Below are 19,381 nucleotides of genomic sequence, written 5' to 3'. Positions count from 1 at the left end.
TTCCTTTAAAAAAAAAGAAAGAAAAGCTGGGAAAGCTACTGGGGAGGGGGTGGGATATGGAGATTGGGCGGTGGGAATTGTGTGGAGTTGTACCCCTCCTACCCTATGGTTTTGTTAATTAATCCTTTCTTAAATAAAAAAAATTTTAAAAAAAAGCTGAAGAAAGTTGTTGAAGCTAAATTATAAGTGGTATTGAGGGGAGCTAGGTAATGGAAAGGAATTAAACCCCAAATCCTTAAACATGTCAAAGAGAATGTTAATTCATTGTACAAATTTATTATCCCAGTCTATGGATACTAAAGCATATGGGCCAGGAGTCGGGCGTTAGTGGGTTAAGCGCACATGGCTGAAAGTGCAAGGACCGGCATAAGGATCCCAGTTCGAGCCCCCAGCTCCCTGCCTGCAGGGGTGTCACTTCACAGGTGGTGAAGCAGGTCTGCAGGTGTCTGTCTTTCTCCTCCCCGCCTCTGTCTTCCCCTCCTCTTTCCATTTCTCTCTGTCCTATCCAACAATGAGGACATCAACAACAACAACAACAATAAAAACAACAAGGGCAAAAAAAAAGGAAATAAATAAAAGTATTGAAAAAATAAACAAATAAAGCATATGGGCCTATCTTATTAGCTATTCAAAAGTATCTGCATTCCAAGCCCCAGGAAAAATATACCATCCTTAAACATACCAACCTTAAACTTGCAGTCATCAAACAAGGCCCACAAAATAAAAAAAAGAAAAGAAAAAAAAGGAAGAAAAATTCCCCACTGATGCAAAAAGGGTCTTTCACAGATGGTTCCAACAGTCACTGCACCCACCCATTTGTTGGGATTTTTTTTTTTACACGTATTGGTTTTATTTCTTTTTTCTGACTACTTCTTTTATTCTGTTTCAAAGCAAAAGAAATTTATTTTAATGTTTTTTTAATTTTATTTATTTATTAGATACAAACAGAGAAATTGAGAAGGGAGGGAAAGATAGAGAGAGAAAGAGACAGAGAGAGACACCTGAAGCCTACTTCAACAGTCATGAAACTTTCCCCCCTGAAGGTGAGGAGCAGGGGCTTGAACCCGGTTCCCTGTACACTGCTGTGTGTGTGCTTAGCCAAGGGTGCCACCGCCTTGCAGCTCATTGGTCCTGCTCCCTTGGAGGTCAAAGCGGTGTCAGGAGAGCAGCTCCTTACTCTAGCCATCTATTCTGTATCTTTCCAATCTCCTTCCCTTTACTGCAGTGTCTTAATACTGTAACCCTCCCTTTGGATGTGAATTGGTATAAAAATGCAAATAATATAAACCCTAGAATTTCTGCAGAACTATTCTCGGGTCTGGAGTCTATTAAAACCGCTACCCTCATCCATATCAGATTTCCATTCCAGGTGGAAAGTAGGTCATCCCTGAAGTATCAATGTACCTCTTTTTATTAAAAAAAAAAAAAATCATGTTCATATGTTTCTTCTTATCTGTAACAGTATGTTAACTTGCGGACAATCATAATCATTACTATTAGCTTTGGGATCTGGAGAGCTTATTGTGTTTGCCTTCGAAAATTTTTATTTCAATGGCTTCACTGTATTGGAATATAAGCGTGTGTGTGGGTATGAAAGGGGCCCGGAATTCTACATGCATTTAACTGTAAACTTTCGGAACTCTTGGGAATCCCAAAAGCTGAGATCATTTTTCCGGTAAGCAGGGGGAATCAACCAAACATATTTCTTTCTCTCCTTGTTAAAAAGTAAATTAACAGATAAGGCCTCAGGAAAGCTTACTATCTGATTTGTTTCCAAACATTCACAAAAGACTACATAGGCTTTTTCCCCTCCACTGAGGCTTATGGTTACCTTAGCAGTTAGTAAGCAGATTCCATGCATGTCTCTCTAGCCTTTTTTATTTACTTATGTATTTTTTGCAAAAGAGCTAAGGAAGATGATGACCAACTTTTCATATTTTATCTCAGTCTCCTATGTTTTCAGCCAGTTTCCTTCTTTAAAAGAGTCTAAGTTCACATGGTTAAGACTGCATTCCTGGGAGTCGGGCGGTAGCGCAGCGGGTTAAGCACAGGTGGCGCAAAACACAAGGACCGGCGTAAGGATCCCAGTTCGAGCCCCCGACTCCCCACCTGCAGGGGTGCCACTTGACAAGTGGTGAAGCAGGTCTGCAGGTGTCTATCTTTCTCTCCCCCTCTCTGTCTTCCCCTCCTCTCTCCATTTCTCTCTGTCCTATCCAACAACGATGACATCAATAATAACTACAACAATAAAACAACAAGGGCAACAAAAGGAAATAAATATTTTTTAAAAAGATTGTATTCCTTTCTTTCCTTCTTCATATGTTTTCATTTATTATTAGGTAGAGACAGAGAAATTGAGAGGGGTGGGGAAGATAGAAAGGGAAAGAGACAGAGAGACATCTGCTGCCCTGCTTCACCACTCGTGAAGCTTTCCCCCGGCTGGTGGGGACCAGGGGCTTGAACCTGGGTTCTTTCCCACTGTAATGTGTGCACTTAGCCAGGTGCGCCACTGCCTGGCCTGCCTGCCTCCCTGCCTGCTTTCTCCCTTTTTTTTTTTTTTTGTTTGTTTAAATTGGTGGACTCTCCCGACGTGCTCAAACACAAAGCTAAAGGCTATGATGGACCCCACGGACAGATTTTTCAGTGTCCCCTCCCTGGTTGTGTTTCTCCTTAGAGGAGGTTGTGGATGTCCTCCCTCCAGTCAGCTGAGAGGATTCCTGCGAGAAAACCTTGTTGATTCCAAGTCCAAAGCACATTTCTCGCCCCTTTCTCGTTACTATGGCGGAACCACAGAAGTCACAAAACAAGCACGGATTTAAAGCCAGAGGACATAAAATAAACACGAGTCATTTCTGCCCAACAAAACAGCCACAGCACGTAGAGGTACTCACGGTTAAAATGATAGAACGCAGTTGTTTCTGAGCCAAAATATTTGCCATCTCCTGTTGGAAAAAAAAAAAAAACACAAAGGTTTAGGTTGGACGGGGACATTTTAATATGGTTTCTGAATGACTGAGCCTGGGTGCACTTCATGACTGGATATCAGCAGTATTTCTTTGTTGTTTCTTTTTTTCTTAAATTTTTTTATTTACTTATTATTAGATAGAGGGAAACTGAGAGGGAAGGGGGAGGAAGAGAGGGAGAGACACTTGCAGTACTGCTTCACCACTTGGGAAGCTTCCCCCACCCCCGCCCCTGCAGGTGGGGATCAGCAGTATTTTTTATGGAATAACAGATTCCCTCCAGTTTTTTTCATTTATTTTTTTCAATATGCAGAAGCAAAGGAAAAGAATCTGGCAACTGTAAACTTTTTTCCCCCCCCAGGAATTTCTTCCTTCCAGGAGAAGGTTTAGGACTTATACAAATCAACACCTCCAGCTAAAAGCAATGGCTCTGCTTTGGAAAAGTTCACCAGCTTTTAATAAGGTGCCTTCTACGTATAGAGAGCTTTCATAGGCAACAGAGGCCAGCACCAAGAAAATTTAGTCCTAGAGAACCATCACTTTTAGGGACCAGGCAGTGGTGCAGGTTAAGCGCTCACATTACAGAGCGCAAGGACCCAGGTTCAAGCCCCTGGTCCCCACTCACCTCCAGGAGGAAAGCTTCGCAAGTGGTGAAGCAGGGCTGCAGGTGTCTTTCTGTCTCCCTCTCTATCCCGCCTTAATTTTTCTAAGTCTCTCTCCAATAATAAATACATAAATAATTTTTTAAAAAGAGAACCACCACTTTCAAGATGTAAGTCTTTTAGATTTCATCACATTCTGGAAAACAAACGACTAAACAGTACATATCTATCAACTTGACAGTAGTCTATATGAATAAAATTGTGTAAAGTTTTAAGGAAAAATAAGTATTTGGGGAGATACTAGGCTCTGAGATCCACATTTAGTAGCACTTAGTTCTGGAAGGGGTGTGTGTGTGTGTGCGTGTGTGCATGTGCGTGTGTGTGTGTGTGTATGTGCGTGTGTGTGCATGTGTGTGTGTGCACATGTGCGTGTGTGTGCATGTGCATGTGTGTATGTGCATGCATGTGTGTGCATGTGCGTGCATGTGCGTGCATGTGTGTGTGCGCGCATGTGCGTGTGTGTGTGTGTGTGCATGTGCGTGTGTGTGTGTATGTGTACACGTACTTGTGTGCTTTGGGCTATCTCCCCTGCACAGAGATTTAGCAGGTGATTTTTGTTAAATAGAACAGTTTACAGTTGCCCTTTCTAAAGATTGGCAAATGGACACTAAAGGAAAATGAAACGGTTGAGTAAATCTTAGTGCAAGAAAGTAGAATCCACAATACTGCTCATATTCAGGAAGGCACTTCACTGTTCTTTTTCGGGTAGTAAGGGGGGGGTTGATTTTGACTGAGGAGAAAAGAAACTAAGCCACCATTCAACATCACAGCTATGAATTCTATCAAAGTTAAAATGAACTTGCAGAAAGCAAGGGAAACCAAGACATGTGGAAGAAATATGAAGGGAACATACAATGCAGGCAGGGCTGCATGGGAGTAGAATGGGGATGCGGGGACTTACAGTCAGAGGACAATCAAGGATGTCAACACAGCTCTCTACACCATTCTAACAGTGTCAGCGCCACCACAGAAAGGAAAGCAAGCAGGAGAGAAGAAGGAATGGAAATTCAGAGGACTCCGTCAGAGGCTAGAGCTTTATGCTACCCCCCCCCCCCGCACGACCCATGGCATGGAAGAGAAAAATGCATCCATACTGTATGTCGGTTGCAAAAGGCTGTTTGGTATTAAAGGAAATCCAGTGGGGCCAGGCAGTGGTGCACACAGGCTGAGTTCACACGTCACCATGTGCAAGGACCTGGGGCCAAGTGCCTGCTCCCCACCCGCAGACTGGTGAATCATGCTGAATCAGGTCAGCAGGTGTCTTATCTATCTCTCTATCTCTCTCCCTCTCTCCCTCATTCCCCTCAATTTCTCTCCGACCTATGAAAAACAGAAAGAAAGAAAGAAAAAAAAAAAAAAAAAAAAGCCAACACCACATTCCCTGCCAATGTCTTGAAGTAAAGGACAATGACACTTTCAGAAACAAACAAATTGGACATCCGAAAGAAACCGGCAGTTCCTGGATGTGCAAAAAGCAGTTTTCTTCCTGATTGAAAGAGAAAGGTCCACTTCAAATTCTTGGACCACGGGGGAAAAAATGAAAAGTCCAGCATTTCCTAGAGTCTTCATTTTTTTTCTTTTATAAAGTGGAATTATTGTCTAAGAAACACAGAAATATTAACTACAAAAAAAAGAACACACATTTTCTGTGCCTAGCAAGTCTATTAATTTATAATGAAAAAAAATTTTGCCCAGGACTGGGGGAGTAAATGTCTCCCAGACACCTATCACAGGGAGGGAGATAAGAAGTTATGCTATGTGTCAATGTCAGCACTGCAAACAACCCCTCAAAAAAAATCCCCTTTAAGGTGTTGGGTGGTGGGTGGTGGCACACCTGGTTGAGTGCATCTGTTACAGGGCACAAGGACCCAGGTTAGAGCCCCTAGTCCCCACCTGCAGGGGAAAAGCTTCACAAGTGGTGAAGTAGGGCTGCGGGTGTCTCTGTCTCTCACCCTCTCTATCACCCCCTTCCCTCTCGATGTCTGGATGACTCTATTCAATAAATAAATAAAGATTAAAAATAAAATCTTAAAATGTAAAAAAATAATAATAATAAATAATTCTCTTTCAAATGTATGTATTTATTGCCACGAGGGTTACTTCTGCTGCTCTGTTCATGTATGATGCAGCTACAGCTTCCAGCAGTCAACTTTCCTCTTCTCTCTTTCTTCCTTCTTTTCTTCAGTTATGAGAGAGACAAAGAGGAGTAGGATAAGAAAGTGGGAGAGAGAGACACTTGCAGCCGGCTCTACTGTCTGAAGCTTCTGCCTGCTGTTCTCAGAGGCCAGGGAATCAAACCCAGGTCGTAGCGCATGGTAACTTATGTACTTTACTGGCTACTTATGCCACTGCCCAGCCCCTGATTCATAAAAATTTAAAGTTAGATAACCCCAGCGTCTACTGGATGGATTGTTGGCATTCTCTGCTTTCCGTATTTAACTGATGCACAAAGCTACTGACACCCTGATAACACAGAGCATCTTTTCATCTTTGTGATCCAAGCACAGAACACAAAGGGAGAAGACAACAATATGCACTGACAGAAGATAAACAAATATTGAGAAATAGAAGCTTGGCCAAAAAGAAAATGGAACATTCCTGCCTCTATCATGGATGCTTTTTGTCCAGTACTAAGGAACTATTTGAGGAAAGTTGAGAATCCCTGAGAATGATTTCAGTGAGTCCATACATGTGGCCTGGGAAGTGGCAGAGTCGTCACAGCACTGGACTCTCAAGACTAAATGCTTTACAAATTAAAATGCAGGAAGGAGTCAGGCGGTAGTGCAGTGGGTTAAAACGCAGTTGGCGCAAAGTTCAAGGACCAGCTTAAGGATCCCGGTTCGAGCCCCCGGCTCCCCACCTGCAGGGGAGTCGCTTCACAAGCGGTGAAGCAGATCTGCAGGTGTCTGTCTTTCTTTCCCCTGTCTTCCCTTCCTCTCTCCATTTCTCTCTGTCCTAGCCAACAACGATGACAGCAATAACAACAATAATAACTACAACAATAAACCAACAAGGGGAACAAAAGAGAATAAGTAAATAAATACATATAAAAATTAAAATGCAAGGTAATCTTTGCCTTGACAAATAGTCATTGATTTATCTTGAGTTAAATATAAAGTCTAAGCTAGGGGTCAGGTGGTGGTGCACCTGGTTAAGTGCACACATTACAGAGCTCAAGGCCCCAGGTTCAAGCCCCTGGTCCCCCACCTGCAGGGGGACAGCTTCACAATAGTTGATGCAGGGCTGCAGGTGTCTCTCCATCTCTTTCTTTCTGTCCTTCCTTCCCCTGTCAATTTCTCTCTGTTTCTATCCAATAATAAAATAAAAATGATAAAATAAATATTAAAAAAAATATTAATAAAGTTTTTTTTAAGTTTAAGCTAATCATCTATGGATAAATAAAGTACTTCATAGCTATTTCAATGACCAAATTATTCAAATATTACTCTGCACATTTTTTCTATAATATATATATACAATATACCTGTCTTCATTCAATTGTTTTCTTAAATGGTTTATTGTGACTAGACTACATTGTGTGGTTTACTATTACTATACCAATATGTGACCAAACTGGTTTTTTTCTTCAGAAAGGATACAAATAATGTTATTTTTAAATTCTCTTTGTTATCGTTGTCCTGGAGTCAGTCTAGATTAACTCATGATTTCCAACTTCTCCATAGCTCTTTGATTCACTTCAGCAGATTAATAGTAATTGTTGATCTCACCTTCAGAAACAAAGTGTATTTGCCTTACTCAAGTCTACAAACAACGATCTACTGAAGTCAGAGAACTGGGGACCAGGCAGTGGCACACCTGGTTAAGTATACACCTCACAGTGCTCAGGTTCAATCCCCCCGCCCCCGCCAGCAGGGAGAATGTGTCACAGGTGGTAAAGCAGGGCTGCAGGCGTCCGTCCCTCTGTCTGTCTATCTCCCCTCCCCTCTCAAGTTCTCTGTGTCTCTACCCAATAATAAAGAAATAAGCATCATAGCACAGGAATGGGCATATGGGTTTTCATTTCCTCTAGTCCAATTGCTGCTTCCATAGGGCAAAGACAATTCCAGAGAGGTCATATAAGAATGCAGGCTTCTTTAATATATATTTGTTATTGATATTATCTTTATTAGTTGGATAGACACATCCAGAAACCGAGAGGGTAGAGAGAGAGAGACAGACAGAGAGAGAAAGAGAGAGAGAGAGAGAGAGAGAGAGAGAGAGACCTGCAAACCTGATTCACCACTCTCAAAACTTTTCCCTTGCAGGTGGGGACTGGGGGCTTGAACCTGGGTCCTTGTGCACTGTGACATGTGCACTCAACCAGGTGCACCACCACTCAGCCCCAGAATGCAGGCTTCTTGAATCCTAACTTTACACTTAGCTGCCACGTGATCTGACAGGAGATCCTTCACTAAAAGGCCAGTAAAAGGGTCAAGTGCTTTAAGTCCCAGGACAGGCCTGCGTACAAAGAAACCTACTGTGTAAACTGCTGGAGACCTCACACATTCATTGTTTAGACTGAAATGGAACTGGGTCACACCTATGATCCTACCTAAGATTTGCAAAGCAGATCTTAAAATGCAGCCTGGGGAAGGGTCAGGGCCAGGTGGTGACACACTATATGTTAAGCATATACCATTCTATATGAGGACCTGGGTTCAAGTTCCCAGTCCCCACCTGCAGGGAATAAGCTTCAGGAGCAGTGGAGCAGTGCTACAAGTATCTCTTCTCTGTGTGTGTCTCCTCCCATCTCTACTTCTCTCCCTCTTTCACGTTTACCAAAGAAAATAAAAGGGAAAAATATAGTCACTGAGAGTGGTAAAGTCATCCCTGTATAGTAAAAACACTAGTGAAAAAAAAATCAGCCTGGTGCACAATTTAAGGGAGTGTAGGCACTTCAAGGCTCCAGTCCACACTGAATATAAACAAAGGAAGCTGCAAAGATACTCCATGCAACCCTCAGGAGTCGACAAATAGTGTGACGTAGAAAACAGCCCAGGTGGGAGTATGGACCGACCAGTCAACGCCCATGTTCAGCGGGGAAGCAATTACAGAAGCCAGACCTTCTACCTTCTGCAACCCACAATGACCCTGGGTCCATGCTCCCAGAGGGATAGAGAATGGGAAAGCTATCGGGGGAGGGGATGGGATATGGAGATCGGGTGGTGGGAATTGTGTGCAGTTGTACCCCTCCTACCCTACGATTTTGTTAATGTCTCCTTTCTTAAATAAAAAAGAAAGAAAGAAAGAAAGAGAGAAAGAAAACAACCCAGACTTTCTTACACCAAGCCGCTAAAGTTTAAAATCTTTGATAGCATGAACTAAATAAAACTCTTGACCTGGTAGTTAGTAGCATGCTAGTTTTCTAAATTTTTCTGAACCAATCATTTGGTGATTCATCTCTGAGCTCTCCAACACACATTTCCATGGCTGAAAAGGTCTCTCCTTCCCACCCTGATTTTAAATAAAGTGAACTGTGACCAAGGTAACACAGTATGTTATGCTGATGGAAAACACATGACTGGATGTTGAGATGTGACACAAATCCCAAGACTTGCACAATCCCACCCTTTCCACACTTTCCATCCCTTCTCCTAAGGGAAGGGAAAAGCCAGAGGTCAACAGAGTATGGAGAGTATCAAATAATACAGGTTTCATACAAGTGTATTAAGGGGCTTCTGCTCTTGTGGATAGAGCAGAACAGAAATACACTGGTCAGTCCTCTGGCCGTATCCACTTACAATGGGAACATCTACCTTCAAGCCCAAGAACCCCTCTGACAAACCCACACAGCAATCTGCACATTCTACCAACCATATATATATATATCCCATTCTGCACTTCCCTGGGCAAAGTGTGACACCTGGCAAGGCCTTGGTTTCCTCATCAGAAAAACAGACAACACTTGTTTATTCAATGAGATGTTGGAAGATCACTGGGGCTTCTAACTCCACCTGCACCACAGCAGGGATGTGTTCACCTGGCTATAGTTTGGGCTTCTATCTTGGGTGCATTTGCTGAAAGGGTCCTGATGGTGGAACATCCCTGACATTCTTTCCCATCTCCAGCTAACCCTCCCCATCTATTTACTGATTGACCCAACTGGCCAAGGCACAGAGCAACAAGGAGGCTTAAGTTGTCCCCAGGATGGAAATGGAAGGGACGTCTGTTCAAAAAAAAAAAAAAAAAAAGCCAGCCCTGGAGGCAACCTTAGACGAAAGACAGGCAACTGACCTGCCTCTTCTCATCTGGGGCTTTCAGGAACAGTGCGTTGATGACAGCGATGGTATAGGTCTGGATTTCTTGGTCTGACCTGTAAAAAAAGAACGATTCAGATAGTCAGAAAAATTGATCCCAGAGTTACACCATGGTAAGAAAGTTCACAATCACCTGCCAAAATAAAAATAAATAAATAAAAATAAAAAGGTTAAGAAAAGCAACACCCAGAAAATGCAGTTGGCACAGAGACTATATTCCAACTATGTGAGACAGGAAAAGAGAGTGTAGACAGTAACCATCGGGGCACCCCCCTGTAATATGCTATAGAGTGGAAAGCACACAAGAGATTTGAAGGGGCCCTCAGCCTTTCCCTTTCTCTAAAGAGACATGGTGCTGGGTGTCGGGGAGACCACATGCCAGGACACTAAACCCCATTTGTGTCTCAGAGTTGAAAGATAAACTTCAGAGACCTTTGCCAGTGAATCAAGAGATCTGGAAATGGACACACACAGACACACACAGACACACACACACAGACACACATACACACACAGACACACACACACACACACACACCCTGCAGTGGGCTCCATTAAATGTATGTGTCCCCAACCAGAAATTCAACAGAGGGGGCCAGGCGGTGGTGCACCTGGTTAAGCACACACATTACAGTGCATAAGGACCTGGACTCAAGTCCCTGGTCCCAGCTGCAGGGAGAAAGCTTCAGGAGTGGTGAAGCAGGGTTGTAGGTATCTCTCTCTCCTCCTCCTCCTCTTCTTCTCTTCCTCCCCCTCTCAATTTCTCTCTGTCTCTATCAAAAACAAATAAAATAATAAATAAATAGTTTTTTTAAGAGTCAGAACTTCAACAGAGTATTTATCATCAAAATGTCTTCATTACCCAAGAGCACGGAATGAGACGCATCAAAGGTAGCTTTGTAGGGGTACACAAAAAATGGCAGTTAATGCAACACCAGGATGATATTGACATATGATCCTCTGGCTGTGTAGTGTCTATTCATTATGTCCACATCATGCCTTCTATGGTCTGAGGGTTGGTTGTGCTGTGGCAGCGTGAAGCTGTAGGCCTTTGGCCTTGGGGTCTGTTGACTCAGACTGCTCACTAGTTGAAGACATCCACTGGGTGCCCATCAGAGAATAGGAGTTTGTAGCCAGAAGGGAAAATGAGGACTAGCAGGAGGTGTAGCCTTCCTTTTGTTCTATGCACAGCTTCTTAGTAATTAGGACCATAGTTCAGAAGAGCAGTCAACAATGAAGCAACAAGAAGCAGGCATTATAATTCAGGGGTCTACAATCATCAAGAAATCAGGAATTAAGAAACTGCTGAGTCCAACACTTCTCATTAAGTACAGAGCCTACAGTCAGCAAGCGGGGGCGTGTGCACGCATGCGTGTGCGTGTGTGTATGTGTGCATGTGTGTGTGTGCGCGTGTCTGATCTATGATGTGTATCTCAAAGCTCTTGGATGTCCTGACAGTTCAGCACTCAAGGGGAAATGGCTCTGTTTCCACGGCAATGATATTACATAGTCTAAAAATCTATTTCCAAATAGAAACTTTTAATAACAAGCATGTCTCTATGTCTACAAATTTACTTATTTATTTATTTATTCCCTTTTGTTGCCCTTGTTTTTCATTGGTGTAGTTATTGTTGTAGTTGTTGTTGTCATCGTTGTTGGATAGGTCAGAGAGAAATGGAGAGAGGAGGGGAAGACAGAGAGAGGGAGAGAAAGACAGACACCTACAGACCTGCTTCACCGCCTATGAAGCGACTCCCCTGCAGGTAGGGAGCTGGGGGCTTGAACCGGGATCCTTAGGCTGGTTCTTGCGCTTTGTGCCACATGTGCTTAGCCCACTGCACTACTACCAGACTCCCACAAATTTACTTTTTACGAGGAAGAAATAAAAAGAATTCCCAATGAGGCAAACAGCTAATGTGAGCTATGTGATAAACGTTAAGTAAGGTAGACCCAAGGCAAAAGCAACAAGTAGCTTCTGAGCTACAGTCAGACATAATTTATGGACAGAATGAAGGAACAAGCAGTACAGTCTACAGAGATCACCACTGGCTGAGTGTGTGGCCTTAGATAAGGTTCACAGGGTGTCTGTAAGACACAGTTTCCTCACCTATAATGCCAGGTAGGAACACAGTTATTTCAGAGGATTGATTTCAAGATAATAGGAAAGTGTGGACTCATTTCTGGGCTCTGGATTCTGTTCCACTGATGCAAGTGTCCATTTTGAGTCCCATACCACTCAGTGGTTCTAATGATTATTTCTTTGTGCTATAAACCAAAGTCCAGAGCCGAATAAGGAAGTAATAGATACAAAAATACGTAGTATAGCCCTTGGCAAATTTCAAACTCTCCATTTTGGAGAAGTGCACTAGGAATGCTTAAGTGAGCCTTTGAGATAGAGAAGAGATACAGACTGTAAAAGTGGTGTTTGTCACATTCTGTAACATGTAGAACCGGCACTGCTCCTAGGTAGAAGTTCACATAAATCATCATTTTAAAGCACATGCTAATTTTCCCTGTGGCCACAATCCATGTTTGACTTCAAAATTTTACTTTCTGCCTATTTCCAGCAGAGGAGAAATGTTAGGGGAAGATCAGTAGAGGACTCTGAAACCCAACTGCATCAGGACCCAGAGAGAGAAGAGGGGAAACGGAAGGACATTTGAAGTAGAAATAGGTGTAGGTGTAACTTAGAAATGAGGAGAGGCAGGACCACAGAAAAAATAAGACATATATAAAGAGAGAGAGAACTATACAAATAGTAGTCAACCCGTATCAGTGACCTTGGGAGAACTACTGCAGTTTCCAGTGGAGGGAATGTGGACACAGAACTCTGGTGGTGGGAAGGGTGTGGAATTATGCCCCTGTTATCTTGTGATTTTGTAAACCAATATTAAACCACTAATAAAAGAAAATTCACTTCCTGTTCACCCTCTCCAAATCAAGTACAAATCTAATGCATTTTGACAGTTTATACTATTATGTTAGCATGTGGTCTGTTGAGAGTTATTAATAGTAAAAGTATCCCTCAAAATGAGTGCACACTGAGTTGAAGAGACAGCTCACTGGAGAGATGGAGAGGGTGTGGCCTTACCACAGCAGTAACACAGGTCTGAACTCCAGCACCACATAAGAGGGATCCAGAGAAAACTCTGGCACTGGGGTATCTCACTGAATGAAAAAGTGGCCTGATGAAATCACAAATGCTGGAGGGTCTGGCTCCGAAAAACACATATGTAAATAAACACAGAGGAGGAGGATGCTGATAATGATAATGTGATTGCCCACAAAGGGTCAGGCACCGGGCACAGAAAAGACAAGCATGGAGTTCATCAAGGGGTAAATAACCCAGTCTTATCAGTATAGTGGGGGAACCATATATGGGGACAGGGCATACCGTCATGCTACAGGAAAGTGTGTGCGTCCTTTTCCGTGGATTTAATCAGATCAGTGAGAAGTATCCCCCAGGGTGTCACTCTGAGGCACTTCACTTTGAGGAAGTCAGCTTACCCTTGAAGATGTGGGATGAGCTGGCCTATAGTGATCTCCTGTGCCACCTTCTGGTAGAGATCATGGCTGTTGAGTACCATGGACTCCAAAATGGCCAAGGACCGTTGCAGAATTGAGATGTCTATGGCTGACTTGTTCACAAAACTTGCTATCTGTAAATCCAAGTGGGGCAGAGTTACTACCGGCGATGACACTAGCAAGGATGCAAGAAGTCTAGTAAATCAGGGATTCACTTAAGAAACACTCGTCATCTAGGATGAAAAACACACCCGGAATTATATCAAAATATTCAGCATTATTTGGTTCATGACACGATTACATTATGTATATCTGATTTGTAAAAGTGTATAATGAGCCCTGTAATGGAAGGCAATTTTGATGAATTATTCTATAATGGCACTTTCTTGGAGACTGCCTAAGTTTTAACTTTCAGGGACAGGTGGTTTCAACATATACATTGTGAGAATGGATGTTGTTTCTTTAGGACAGTAATTTCAAAACCTAGTAAACACTCATTCCCTTCCATTCCCAGACTTCTTCACCCACAGGATCTACAATGTTCACGATCTTAGGCTGACACTTACTTGCTCTTGAGGGACTCACACAAATCACGCTTGTCAACACAATTCAGCTGGCAACCTTCCAATCTCTGGCTACTATTTTTGTTCATACTCAGCAAAACACCCTTATTCCCATTCTTCCAATGTCTTATGGTTATAATAAATTCTTCTCAAGTTTAGCAAGTAGGACAACATTTAAGTTCACCGTGCTAAAAGTTTAAATAACTGTTCAAGCTCTAAAATATATTCCCTAAGGAATCAATCATGAGGGCCTCAAAGGTAATAACCACAATGTGAAGGGGAAGTAAAAGAAGGGTCAGAATAACACAGCACAGAAATCCAAACGCATGGCCGCCACAAAGGCTTCATTTTAGGGCCCTCATTCAAAGTTATTACTGTCTGTTGACAATTCACACCAAGAGGTGGATATGATATCAATGTACTATCTGCTTTCTGAAAAGCTAAATAATTTGGCTCCATGACCCACAGACACTTACTGCTTCCCTCTGTGGACACTAATGTCTCCCTTTCTGTTGTTCCCCCGACCCCCTTCTTCTCAGCTTCTCTCTATCTTCCCATAGGACAAAATACAAAGGGAGTCAGGCGGTAGCGCAGCGGGTTAAGCGCAAGTGGCGCAAAGCGCAGGGACCGGCGTAAGGACAAAATACAAATGCACTTAATGGCCATTTGCACTTGCCAGCTCAACTGATCTAGCCATGACTCCCTAGAGACATTTGGATCTCAGGGTGTAGGAACTGAGTGACATGAAGATGTGTATTAACATGAAGATTTATATATTCCAAGAAAGCTATTATTTTTAAATTTTTTATATATTTATTAGATAGAGACGAGACAGTCAGAAATCAAGTGGGAAGGGGATGGCAGAGAGGGAGAGAGAGAGACACCTGCAACATTGCTTCACCACTTGCAAAGTCCTCCCCCCCCTCCCAGTGGGAACTGGAGGCTAGAACCTGCGTTCCTTGAGCGCATGTAACATGTAACATGTGACCTCAACCAGGTGCGCCAAGACCGGGTGCCAAAAGCTATTCTTTTATAATACAATCTACAGGAAGAATTTTAAGATTCGCAAAAGACCACTTTGGCCCTTTTCATGGTTAATGAGCTTTTCCACTGTATCTCAGTCCCTAGCAAGCCCGTGCTTTGATCCTCACCATCTGTTCTACACTGTCAAATCCATCTTTCTTTCTTTTTTTAAATTTGTTTATTTTCCCTTTTGTTGCCCTTGTTTTTTATTATTATTATTGTTGTAGTTATTATTGTTGTTACTGGTGTCATCATTGTTAGGACAGAGAGAAATGGAGAAAGGAGGAGATAAAAAGTCTTTACTATGAACTATGCACTTAAGTGCTTCTTCTTGGCATCCAAGAAGCTGACTTTGATTAGACATTCCAGCAAAAACTAAAATTAAATGGGGTTAAAAAAGATTAAAAAAAAAAACAAAAAACTAACATTCTCAGTATCTTCTTCATCCTCAATTCTCAGCGATCACCTTTCCAAACATTTTATAGTCGTTACTAATTGATAACCCTATCTCCCCATTTTCTAGCCCTGTGATCAATTTCGTTTCGTAGCTTCCCTTCTTACACACTCAGCTGTGTGTCGACATTGGTCCAACACATCCCTGGGCTTAGCTAACAGGAACTAGGAAAGCTTCCTGTGTCTTTCTCTGTAATGATTCTTTTTCAGTCTCCTCTATGGTCAAGGTTTCCTTCTAATGTCAATTTCCATCCACTTCCACAAGCAATCTCTTGACAATATTTCTTTCCTTGAAATATCCAGTCAGGACTTTCAGTATGTTCTGATGTGAAGTATACCTTCTTTTAATGGTGCTTTAAGTTATCTATAAATTATCTATGAAACTTTACTTTTATTTCTTGACGACTCTCCTCTTGATCTCTTACCCTCTTACACTGCCTCTACTGACCTCAGCTAAGTCTATAAATTATTAACTCCCATGTAATTTGCTCATTACTGAGAAAGTAGTTGATGGCTTTTGCTATAGTTCAAGTATATTCATATCTCATGTACACATTTTACTTACAGTCACCACTGCTATACTATTTTTCTCTCTCCTATTAAGCTAGTACCTTACCTTCATCAAAATGTAACTTTAAAATTAACTTTTCTTATTAATCCATCCTTCTCTGACATATGATTTCCATCGTTCCAGCAATCTTTTTTTTAATTTTTGTTTGTTTGCCACCAAGGTTACTGCTGGGGCTTAATGCCTGCACTACAAATCCACTTCTTCCAATGGCCATTTTTCCTTTTTATTTATTTTTTATTAGATAGAATGGGAAAAATTGAGAGGCAAGGGGGGAGACAGAGAGGGAGAAAGAAAGATAGACACTGCAGACCTGCTTCACCACTTTTTACGCTTCCCTCTGCAGAGGGGATCAAGAGTTCAAACCTGGGTCCTTGTGCATGATGACATGGGCACTCCACAGGTGTGCCACCACCCAGCCCCCATTCCAGCCATTCTAAAGCAGACTATAGCAAGAGCAATTTGTGTAACAATTTCCTAAGAGCATGCCTGGCAGAAAGCAGGTCTGTATCACTTTAGTCATAAGTACATTGCACGTCATAAGGACATGCTTATCATTTTCCTTAATTTCCTCCTTTACCTGGTTGGAACAAAGCATTTAAATGACTCAATGTTTTGAACTAAGGAATATCAATAATCAAAACATCAGGACTGACTCAGGAAATGTAAATGCAGACAGACTCATTAGCAAGCATACAAATGTTACTTTCCATGTTGAGCTTAAAAACTATAGATCTTCATGCAGCTATAGAAGCTTAAAGATTATCTGGTTAGGGGCCGGGCAGTGGCACACCGGGTTAAGTGCACATAGTGAGAAGCACAAGGGTCAGACTAAGGATTCCAGTTGGAGCCCCCGGCTCTCCACCTGCAGTGGGGTTCCTTCACAAGCAGTGAAGCAGGTCTAAGGTATCTTTCTCTCCTCTTCTTAATTTTCTCCTCCTCTCTCAATTTCTCTCTGTTCTATTCATCAACAGCAGCAGCAGCAACAATAACAGCAACAACAACAACAATGCAACAGTGGGAAAAATAGCCTCCAGGAGCAGTGGATTCGTAGTGCAGGCACCAAGCCCCTGGGTCCCAAGAAACAGAAGGGACCTTTGATACTGTGGTCTGGATGTCAATCTCTCTTCTCAATCCCCCCTTTTTTGTCTTTTTTTAAAAAAACTTTCTTCATTTATTATTGGATAGAGACAGAGAGACATTGAGAGGGGAGGGTGAGATAGAGGAGAGAGACAGAGAGACATCTGTAGCCCTGCTTCACCATGTGTGAAGCTTCCCCCCTGCCAGTGAGGACCAGGGGCTTGAACCCAGGTCCTTGTGCATTATAACATGTGAGCTCAACCAGATGTGCCACCAGCTGGCCCCTCTCTCCCTCTCTCTGATTTTAAAAAAAAAATGCTGGGGTCTGGTGGTAGCACAGCAGGTTAAGTGCACGTGGCGCAAAGTGTAAGGACCGGTGTAAAGATCCCAGTTCGAGCCCCCGGCTCCCCACCTGCAGGGGAGTCGCTTCACAGGTGGTGAAGCAGGTCTGCAGGTGTCTAGCTTTCTCTCCCCCTGTCTTCCCCTCCTCTCTCCATTTCTCTATGTCCTATCCAACAACGAATGACATCAACAGCAACAGCAACAATAATAACCACAACAAGGCTACAACAAGAAGGGCAACAAAAGGGGGAAAAATGGCCTCCAGGAGCAGTGGATTCATGGTGCAGGCACTGAGCCCCAGCAATAACCCTGGAGGCAAAAAAAAAAAAATGTGTTCTCTCTGCAAGCAGGGAGCAAGGGAATGGGGGCTCGAACCCAGGTCTTCACCCACGGTAATGTGTGCTTAACCTGGTGTGCCACTGCCCAGTCTCCCAAATCAATGTATCTTAAATGCATGTAGACTAAAATCTTAAAATGCTAATATTTTCAAAATGAAAAAAGAACCGTGGAGAACACAAAGTTCCACTCTCATGGTTTAAATTATCCAGACAGAGGCTCACAAGTCTTTCAAGTTTTTTTAAGAGGCAAAAGTTACTGGGTCTCTAAACCAAAATAGCTGGATGTTGGCCCAGGCAGTGAAAACACTGCAGGCAGAATGAGGCCCCTGCCTGCAGAAGGAAGGCTTTAAGAATATTTGTATGAAACTTTCTTTCCAAGAAAAGGCACTGATGTTATACTTGGCTAGAGGGGAACCGACTCATAGCACAGGGAGTTCTAGTTTTTCTGTCTCCATTCTTTCTGCTCTGTGTCTTCCAACTCTCTCCCTAAGCAGTTATGTCTTTAAAAAAAAAAATGGCATTATATATTGGCATTCATGAGTTCCCAGTATCAGACTATATATAAAATGATGCTTATTTATGGCAGATAAAGCTTGTAAACGGGAATCTAGATCTAGTTATCCAGACTCTTCCCTTCCCCCCCTCCAAAAAAAAAAAAAAAAACCCAGATACAAACAGAGTAGTAGAAGAGACAGGAGCTGGCAAAGAGAAAATCTCTCTCCAGAGTGGTATGAATTTGGCATTAATAAAGAGCCAAGTCCTGAGCCGCCGAGATAAGCATCTTTTGTCAGTGTGCCTCCTAGTTGACTTTAGCAGATAAAGCTTCATTTGAAAAACAGTTGGCTGCCTACAATTCCTGGGTTGTCAAAGTGCTGAACTAGGGCCAGCTAGTGCATAAGAAAGGTTAATCTTATAAAAAGCTATCAATCTAAAGTCATTTTCTCATGTTCATTTTTTCAAATGCATATAAGAGACTAAGAGAGAAGTCACAATGAAAGAGAAACGGAATGACTGGAGATGGGGACACGAGATCTATTACCTACACTGCCTTGTGAAAAAATATCTTTTTTTTTTTAAAATCAAACTGTTAAGACTACTAGAGTCTTTGCTTTTTTAAACGTAATAGGAGGTTTTATTTAAATGTGGATGAAAACTGTTTTCTTCAGTAGTTAGAAAATTAAATTAGTGTTATTCTCTCTAGACACTTTTCAGATCACTTATTGAAAAATGGCTAGAAATGTCCACTGATAACTGAAATTTCACTTGAAACACACTAAAGTACAGTGCCACGGTCTTACTGTTCAAGTTTTAGAGTTTAAAAATACTTCTGAAGCACATTCAATCATTTATTTCATAGAAATGACTCATATGAGGCTCTTACTTGAGGCCCACACATGAGCACTCTCATGAAGAAAGCTAGAACTTCTTGGCTGGTGTTTATGGTCTCTTAGGAAACTCAGTAAAATTACAAAAATTTCACAGTAATGGGCTGAGTGGTAAAATGTTCACACAGCTTAGACCTGAGGGGAAACACAGAAGAAGAAATCACTGAACTCTACCTGTGAGTCAGTGAGCTTGGAAAGGTCTAAAATAGAAGCAGGGGCCAG

At 42.3% G+C, this 19,381-nt stretch overlaps 1 protein-coding gene across 2 annotated transcripts in view; it reads right to left on the bottom strand.

Moving 5' to 3' along the window:
- The window catches only part of LOC103124484 (engulfment and cell motility protein 1), a 131,892-nt gene that overhangs the window by 6,110 nt on the left and 106,401 nt on the right, over positions 1-19,381 (bottom strand). The window contains exons 9-12 of one of the 2 annotated variants that reach the window (XM_060195863.1): positions 13,390-13,541; positions 9,860-9,938; positions 4,527-4,571; positions 2,892-2,942 (exon numbers count right to left, since the gene is read on the bottom strand). In XM_060195863.1, coding sequence (XP_060051846.1) covers positions 2,892-2,942; positions 4,527-4,571; positions 9,860-9,938; positions 13,390-13,541 — 327 coding nt within the window. The remainder of the gene's footprint in view (positions 1-2,891; positions 2,943-4,526; positions 4,572-9,859; positions 9,939-13,389; positions 13,542-19,381) is intronic. The other variant, XM_060195864.1, reaches the window with a different exon arrangement.

This window comes from Erinaceus europaeus, chromosome 8, assembly GCF_950295315.1.
Source record: "Erinaceus europaeus chromosome 8, mEriEur2.1, whole genome shotgun sequence".
Lineage (NCBI taxonomy): Eukaryota > Metazoa > Chordata > Mammalia > Eulipotyphla > Erinaceidae > Erinaceus > Erinaceus europaeus.
Note: the sequence above shows the minus strand (reverse complement) of the source record. Positions and strands in the feature narration are given on the sequence as shown.